The sequence below is a fragment of the Sminthopsis crassicaudata genome, chromosome 3 (genome assembly GCF_048593235.1).
Source record: "Sminthopsis crassicaudata isolate SCR6 chromosome 3, ASM4859323v1, whole genome shotgun sequence".
NCBI classification, from domain to species: Eukaryota; Metazoa; Chordata; class Mammalia; order Dasyuromorphia; family Dasyuridae; genus Sminthopsis; species Sminthopsis crassicaudata.
In genome coordinates this window covers 569,801,401-569,810,935 of record NC_133619.1, presented here as the reverse complement: position 1 = coordinate 569,810,935, position 9,535 = coordinate 569,801,401, and the positions used below count along the sequence as shown (strand labels likewise).

Below are 9,535 nucleotides of genomic sequence, written 5' to 3'. Positions count from 1 at the left end.
TGAATAGGCTTTTTGAGCAAACCATACTTAGCTTTTAAAAGTGATAAATAAAATTATTAAAATGTATTAAAGGATTAAAGTGAAGAAGAGTAGCACATTAGTCTTGTCAACATTGGACTATCAGGGTATTTTAAATACCTAGTTCAATGTTCCTAGTGCAATGGGATATTTAGCAAAGCTTTGTAGGATTAGTGATCATGCTCCACTCCTTATCCTCAAAGAACTGTTCTGAAGACTATATTCTTCCTCTCTCCCAGTGATCTTTTGTGAACCCCATAGGTTCATTTTTCTAAAAATAACTCATAAATTCAAACACCTACTCTCTATTTCTCTCCTGAGTTCACTCCCCTATCAACTGTCTTGATTGCCAGACATCTTCACCCAGACATTTCCAAACTCATATACAAAATGGAAGTCATTATCTCCCTTCCCTTTTCCTCCAGATCTTTTTCTAATTTCCTTATTTTTGCCGAGGGCATACCCTCTTTTTTGTTATCCAGATTTACTTTAACATCATCTTTCTCCTTCACTCCTTTCTCCATATCTATTGCATTACCAAATATTATGAATTTATTCATATGCACCCCTTTTTATCATTTACATGGCCACCACCCAGTTAGTCCTTCATCATATTTTGGATGAATTATTGCAATAGGCAAAACTTCTATACAATTGCTAAATTGATATTCTTAATGTACATCTGACCATACTTCTTTTCTCCTCAAAAAACCTATTGCTTCCAAGATTAAATGCAAAACACCTATTAAATTTTTGAAGTCCCGAAGTCTTGTTCAATTCTCTGTTTCCAGGAATTATTATTATTCCCTCATACAGTATCTACTTTCCAGCCAAAATGGCTGGAATTTCTTGGTACCCATAAAAACATTCCATTTCTTACTTAATGTCCATTTTGCAAAGGCTTTTCCCCATCACATCTAAACTATTACCACTAAAACAGCCAGCTATTTTTCAGATAATGCTGTTTCACTATCCCTCTAGACCCAATATATATGAAGGTGATTTTTTTGAATCCAAATTTAAGACCTGACTAAATTTCATTTCATAGGATCCGATTCTCTTAGTCTTTTTCTGGATTGTCCAGTACTAGTAACTCCTCTTAGTATTTCTACAAAGATCTTTATCCCAGGCAATAGGCTATGGGTTATCAACGATTATGGTTCAGCCATAGGGAAATGGCTAAGGAATGATGAGAGGTTGGACAGAGCCAAATTATAGAAAGGCCTTGAATAAAAAATAGGAACTTGAATATAAAATCTTTATAGTCTTATGCAAGGAAATAACTTAAATGAAAATTATGTCTTGGAAGGACTGTTAGAAGGGTACAGGATGGATTAGGGTCATTTTAATATATGCTCACTTATATAGTCATAGTAAAACTGTTTTTTAATAACAGTTCATTATGAGAACTCTGTTAATATAATTAAAACAAAGGGTTTATAGTATCTTTCACATTTGTATTAGGCATCTAACTATCTAGAAGGAAAATGGTGATCATATTTTAGATTACTATCTTTTTTTCCACACTTATAAAAGAAGAGAATGCCAACTTAGGAAAAAAAATCTCTTTATTGTGATGATTTATTAATATATATTATATATCAATCATTTAATTTAACCTTGAAAAGATCTTTACATACACAAAGTATAAAGTTTTGTTTTGACAATAAGTGGCTCAAGAAGTGCCATTATAATAAAGCTAAGGATACAGGTCTGTGTCTTAATGCTCCTAAGAGGTAAGTCATGAAAGCACTAAATAATAAATATATCAAATAAGAAAAGCACCGAGACAGCATTTTGGGTGGGAGTCATAGTTCAATAGTTCTTATTTCAACATAAGCCTACTAAGAACAAGACCTGAATGATGCCCCAATAAGACAGTCCAAAGTCATAAAAAATAAGGGTTGGGACAAGAAATAGTGGAAAGATGTCCAATTAAAAATAATGCAAAACAAAAAATTCTTAACGTATCTAAACATTGATTTTTAAAAGATAATAATGCCTCCAGAATAGTGTCCATATGTGATTTGCCCCTTTTTTTCTAGTTTCCTTCACTTTATAATTAGTTATTGGCAACTCATTCATGTTTTGCCGCTGTCTCATGAGGGTAAATATAATAGATGAATTGCATTAATTTGATGTGACTGACCTAAACCCTTAAAGCTCGAACCACTGTTTAGTATAACTATAATTCATCAGTAAGAGAATAAAGTTGACACATCAGTAGTTTAAAAAAAAAACCTAAAACTTGACAAATGAGATTTTCTGAGTGTCATGTATAAAAGCATGCTTTGCATCTTTGGAGATCCAAAAATCACAGGGAGCAAACCTAAAGTATAAACTTAAGGGTTTTAATAATGGAGGCAGAACAGAGAATTCACCCACTAGTAATCTGACAGCAGAACAAAATAGGTGAGTAAAACAAAGACTAAAACAAGGTTCTCTAGAGGCAGCACTTCTGTTGATACTCTACCAATATTAAATAACTAAAGCTGATGTCCAGGAACTGACAATTATGTATAGAGAATGGCTAGCTGGCCTAGTAGGAGGTATTTTCTGAGTGTGAGGTTGGAAATTCCTTGAGATCTTCACACAAGGGTCCTGGAATGGCTACTAGCAGTGATACACAAAGGGACCCCACATATCTCATAAGTTCCTTTGAGAGACTAAAGTATAAACTTGAGTTGGCTAAATACAGTCATTGAAGATTGGTTCTTTTATAGGTACTAATCATCCTGTAAAATGGTGTACACATACAATGAAAAAGTCTCCTAATCTATCTCCTTGGCTAAGCATTGCAGGGAGCTCTGACCTTAGGCATATGTCCTGAATTTTAAGTTATGCTGTTACATGATATGCTGTACAATTGTAAAACTGGAATCTAACTATTTTCATTAGTGGCGATGTGTTTTTGGTCTTAAAATAATCCACAATGTATTTCTCTCAGTAATATTTTTCCTTACAGAGCAATAATACAACGGAGCAGGCTTTTTTGCATGTTGAGTAAATGAGGGCAAACAAAAGTAAAAAAATATTGCTGGAATATGGTAGAATGACTTGTTAGTGGTGCACTAGAATTGTTCATTGTTGAAATTTTTTAAAAGGAAGAAAAGGTGTGTGTGTGTGTGTGTGTGTGTGTGTGTGTGTGTGTGTGTGTGTATCTCTGTATTCTAACTTTCTTCTTTTTCCATTTCAAAGAAAAAAGGTAATCAAGTTTCCAGGTTCTTGATAACTGTTTCAAGATTTTCTATAGCAGATTAAAAAATCCCTAGGGCGGCTAACTTCCAAATTTGGAATCATCTCTCTAAACATGTCTAAACAACTTCTAATTCAATTTCAAAATCCAATGCATTTTAGAAATAAAATGACATAGGTGCATTCTTTAAATGCCAGTCATGAATTTACCACTTAGTTAAAAATAAAGAAATTACTGTATCAAGTCTCTACATAAGTAAGCCAAATAAAATACTAAAAAGGATATTTGATCTGGCCTCTGGATGACTGCTTCTAAAATCTCCTCAAAGGAGCTATGTGTTATACAGCATTATCCAGTATCACATTATGTTTCCATAGTGTCACAGCACTCTCACTGCAGATACAGCATAGTTCAGATATTTCTAAAGAGTAAACATTTGACATGAATCCTATTGCGATTCAATCCATTTCAGTCATATTATCAATATAACTATTACCTGGGTTAACCCAAGTTTATTCTCATGAACTGAAGTCTTTTCTTTCAAAGCAGTTGAACTAAAGAATTCAGTTATAAACTCTTATTTCACATTGACCTAAGAAAGGTCAACATAAACATAACATGATTTAATTCTCATGACAGCTTTGACTTTTTTCTTTAGTACATTTCCATATTAATCCTAAGTGAACTTTCCTAGAACATACAATGTAGGGAAAAACATTAGAAACGCTGTCTTGTACTGCAGTGTTCTACCAAAATTCCTAATTGAATAAAAGTTTATCTCATAGTTGTCTGTCATTCAGCCAATGCATGATGAAAGGGTATGGGTAAAGAATATTACAATTACAAAATATTTAACTCTGGGTCATGAACAAATTTGGATAAAACCTCAAGCCTTCCACTGAATCATCTCTGCAAAGATGGCCCATCTTTTCAGCAAGAAGCAACCTAAAAGACAAAGATAAAAAGAAAATTAAATCATTTGTATATCCAATTAATCAATCCACTAAGATTTATTAAATGCAAACCAAGCTACTGCTAACTACTAGAGACATAAAAGAGGAAAAGGGAACAGTTCCCTCCTTCAAGAAGCTTAAATTCCATATGGAGGAATCATGTGTATCTACAGGGATATATGAGAAAGAAGGGGAAGGACACTAACACCTGGGGAAATCAGAAAAGGCAATACATAAAAGGGAGGAGCACTTAGAATGTAAAGTAAAAAGTCTAAAAGGCAGGGGGAAAGAAGAAATGCATTCCTTTTGGTCAGAAGACCCAGCTCAAAGGCACAGAGATGGAAATGGAATAATAAAAAGATTCATTTTAGATGACTAACAGAATATGCAAAGGGGAATGACAGACAAAAGATTCAACAGGCTGGAGTGAAATTTTAAAGGTTTTAAATGCCACAATGAGCACCTTACATGTGTCCAGGTACGGGTAGCTCAGTGGACAGAGCACTGAGCCTGAACTCAGGAATAACATAGTTCAAATCTGGCTTCAGACACTAACTGTATAACCCTGGGCAAGTCACATATCTGGAGAAGGAACTCTAGAATCTTTGCCAAAAAAATTCCAGAGAGCACTAGCATGCTATGGTTCACGGAAGTGTTGGACACAACTAAATGACTGAATAAGATGTAAAGATGTAAAGATAGAAATATAAGTGACTGGAAGTTACTGAACAGGATAGTGACACAGAGCCAACTATTCTTTAAGAAAATCCCTGGTGGATGAAAGAGTGGTGAGAGAAAATCAGGGAAGGGAGAACAATTACTGTTATGGTCTGGGTAAGGGGTATTAAGGGGAGCAGGGAAAGTAGATATGTGGAGGGTGAGAACAAGACAGATGCAAGAGATGCTATGGAGAGAGATGGACAGATCTGGCAATCAAGTGGTTATCTATGGTGAGAATTAGTTGAAGAGACCCTAAAATTTTTAGCCAAGGTGATCAGAAGAATCTAGCTGGGAATGATAAGTTTGGAAGAGAAGTGGATTTGGAAAGAGAAAGCATGAGTTATTTTGGATAATTTGAGTTTGATGTATTTATGGGGCATGCACTTCAACATATTCAATAGTCAGTGATTTATGAACCAGAGTTCAAGAGAGACTAGAGCTGCAGGCATGCACATACACACACACACACACACACACACACACACACACGTTTTTAATGTGTATATCTGGGAGTCACATGCAAAGCTTCCATAATTAAGTCCATGGGAGTTAATAAAGTCACCAAGTGAGAGAGTACAGAAAGAGAAAAAAAGGTGGCCTGAGGCAGAGCTTCAGCGTACATCTACAGTGACAGAGACGGATGATGATCCAACAAAAGAAATTTAGGAGCACTCAATTTGGCAAGATAAAAACTGAGAACAATTCATGGCAACCCAGAGAAAAAAAAGTATCCAGGGGAAGAGGATGGTCAGCAATGTCAAAATGGATAGGGATTAAGTAAAAAAAGCCTTTAGATTTGGCATTAAGAGAACACAATGATAAATAGTAACAAAAATGGGCACTACACCCAACATAATTTACCTTTCTTTGGCTAAAAGAACAGACATTCCTACAAGTTTGGCAAATTCTTCAGATGTGAGAGATCCCTTTTCCGATACCTATCACAAAGAATACCAAAATAAAATGTGTTATGAATTTAATTGGCAAGACACAACACAGTCCCATGAATCTGATTTTAAGACACAGAATGTATTACACATATTCAAATAGTATTAACAATTAATTTAAATCTTCTTTACTGTTGTTTTGACTCTACCCATCTCACAGTGTTATGAGGAAAGCATTATGGATGCAGAGAAAGGAACTTGGTCACTCTCCTCTAGGCTTAGGGAGTCCTGTGCACTAAGTAAGCACCTAGTCTTGCTGCTGAAATGAACTGAAGCAAACCTTCTGACACAGTTGCCTGAGTCAGTAAGTGATTCCTGTACTCACTACTGTCAAAGCTCAATCACGTAATGCTTTAATTCAAAACCAAAAACAAAATAGTCAAAGCTAAGCCTAACATTAACCTACTTTTTCACTTATTTCCAAGGAAAAAGGGATCAGTAAGCTGATGTTCCAGAGAAGTATTTAATTATAGGTTTGATCCACACTATCTCTTTAATATGCCAAGGTACAAAAAATCTGTGATTTTGTGTGTGTCTGGAAAACTCCCAGACTGGGACTATCCTATTCCAACACAGAATGAAACCCATCAGTGACTTAGCAATAAATCCATCTCTCAGAAAGCTTTTTATTAAGTGCCTAAGATGTTCCAGGTATCAGGGAGTGAATACAAATAGGCTTTAGCCTCTGTCCCTCTTGTGTTAGTGAGTAAATAAGAACACAGGATGGATACTCCAATATTTATACTGGGGAGTGGTGGAAGAGGTATCCATTGGGGGAATTAACAAAGACTTCAAGAAGCACGTGGTACCTGAGCTGGCAAGGAGGCCTGAGGGCAGGGAGCCTAGGTAGAGCTACAAAAGTCAAAAAGTTGCCCAGGGTTGCACAGCTCCAATAGTCAGAGGTGAGACTGAAACACAGGCCCACAGGATTTCATGTCAAGGGGTATTATCTACCATACCACAATGCCTCACTTCTTAAGAACAATTTAAAATATTAGAAATTATAAATCTGAAAACAGTTTTTTTAATATGGCAAACTTCAAAAGGATTTTGTATTCTTCAAGTTTTACACTTAACAAGCTTAAATCATCTTTGCAGACTGTGAAAGGACATCCAGGTCACATACCGTCTCTAATGCTGAAGCAAGCATTTCCTCCTCATTGTGGGACTGAAGTTCAATAACCATGACACCACTGTCAAAAATTCTGAGTCTGAAAACAAAAGATGAGAATAAGAATAAATCATTTGGACTCTTCAGCAGCTAAGTAATCTCAGCAGTTGAAAACCTGTGGAGGGTTTTCATATCAATATGTAGGAATGATGTCACAGTAGAAATAATATTTAAAACATAATATCCCCACCTTCCAAATACAATTCTTCCTTTGCAACAACAACAACAAAATTCGGTTCTGCACATATATATTGTACCTAGGATATACTATAAGATATTTAATATGTATGGGAATGCCTGCTATCTAGGGGAGGAAGTGGAGGGAAGGAGGAGAAAAATTCGGAACAGAAGGGAGTACAAGGCATAATGTTGTAAAAAAAAAAAAAAAATTTTACCTATGCATACGTACTGTCAAAAAAAAAAGTCATAATTATAAAAATTAATAAAAAAGAAAAAAACATAATATCCCCTAAAAAAATGTGAATATTTGATCAGTGAAGTAGATTACTTCATGACTTCCTCTCATAATATATTCTTAGTGGAAAAAAAGGGATAACCTGAAGCCTGACTTTCTTACTTGTAGATTATACAGATCAACCCTATGTGAGAAGAGCTAATCATTTTGCCTTTATTTCTTATTTCACTGCCAAATCTTCCAAAGAATCTGTTCATCTGTCCAATTCCCACCCTGCCATTAATTGTATTATTAACTATATGTCTACTCCTGCCACCCTCCACTAAAATCTATTACTATCATGTCTAATGTGGATATGACCCTTAATTATTATATTTTAAATTCTAACTAGGCATGGACCCACACTTAACACCACATACACCACATAAGATCAAAATTGGTCCATGATTTAGGCATAAAGAATGAGATCATAAATAAATTAGAGGAACATAGGATAGTTTACCTCTCAGACTTGTGGAGGAGGAAGGAATTTGTGACCAAAGGAGAACTAGAGATCATTATTGATCACAAAATAGAAAATTTTGATTATACCAAATTAAGAAACTTTTGTACAAACAAAACAATGCAAACAAGATTAGAAGGGAAGTAACAAATTGGGAAAACATTTTTACAGTTAAAGGTTCTGATAAAGGCCTCATCTCCAAAATATATAGAGAATTGACTCTTAATTTATAAGAAATCAAGCCATTCTCCAATTGATAAATGGTCAAAGGATATGAACAATTTTCAGATGATGAAATTGAAACTATTTCCATTCATATGAGTGTTCCAAATCACTACTGACCAGAGAAATGCAAATTAAGACAACTCTGAGATACCACTACATACCTGTCAGATTGGCTAAAATGACAGAAACAAATAACAATGAATGTTGGAGGGGATGTGGGAAAACTGGGACACTGATGCATTGTTGGTGTAGTTGTGAAAGAATCCAACCATTCTGGAGAGCAATTTGGAATTATGCCCAAAAAGTTATCAAACTGTGCATACCCTTTGATCCAGCAGTGCTACTACCAGGCTTATATTCCAAGGAAATACTAAAGAAGGGAAAGGGACCTGTATGTGCCAAAATGTTTGTGGCAGCCCTTTTTGTAGTGGCTAGAAACTGGAAAATGAATGGATGTCCATCAATTGGAGAATGGTTGAATAAATTATGGTATATGAATGTTATGGAATATTACTGTTCTATAAGAAATGACCAAAAGGATGAATACAGAGAGGCTTGGAGAGACTTACATCTACTGATGCTGAGTGAAACGAGCAGAACTAGGAGATCATTATACACTTCAACAACAATACTATATGAGATGTATTCTGATGGAAGTGGAAATCTTCATCATAGAGAAGAGCTAATACAATTCCAATTGCTCAATGATGGACAGAATCAGCTACACCCAGAGAAGAAACACTGGGAAATGAGTGTAAACTGTGAGCATTTTTTGTTTTTCTCCCCAGGTTATTTTTACCTTCTGAATCCAATTCTTCCTTTGCAACAACAACAACAAGAAAATTGGGTTCTGCAATATATTGTACCTAGGATATACTATAAGATATTTAATATGTATGGCAATGCCTGCCATCTAGGGGAGGGGGTGGAGGGAAGGAGGGGAAAAATTCGGAACAGAAGGGAGTACAAGGGATAATGTTGTAAAAAATTACCTATGCATATGTACTGTCAAAAAATGTCATAATTATAAAAGTAATAAAAAAAAAAAGAAAAAGCACACACACACACACACAAACACACACACAAAGAAACAAAAAAAAAAAAAAAAAAAAGATTCAGGACTTTGAAGGATACAATAAAGGATCCTGGCTGCCTCCAGAAGCTCTCAAAGGGGAAAAAAAAAAAAAATATATATATATATATATATATATATATTTATATATATATATATATATATATATATATATTTTTTTTTTTTTTAATTCTAAACAATTTAGTGACAAAGAATCATGACTTAAGGTGTTACAGTACAGAAGCAATTATAGGACAAGATTAACTACTTCTAAACAATATCTATAAGAAAATGCTACAGAGTTATGATTATTTTA

The 9,535-nt window shown here is 34.7% G+C and overlaps 1 protein-coding gene across 1 annotated transcript in view; it reads right to left on the bottom strand.

Moving 5' to 3' along the window:
* Positions 1-1,568: 1,568 nt before the first annotated feature.
* VPS36 (vacuolar protein sorting 36 homolog) overlaps positions 1,569-9,535 on the bottom strand; it is a 44,550-nt gene continuing 36,583 nt past the window's right edge. The window contains exons 12-14 of the mRNA XM_074304813.1: positions 6,961-7,045; positions 5,749-5,825; positions 1,569-4,159 (exon numbers count right to left, since the gene is read on the bottom strand). Coding sequence (XP_074160914.1) covers positions 4,066-4,159; positions 5,749-5,825; positions 6,961-7,045 — 256 coding nt within the window. The 3' untranslated portion in view covers positions 1,569-4,065. The remainder of the gene's footprint in view (positions 4,160-5,748; positions 5,826-6,960; positions 7,046-9,535) is intronic.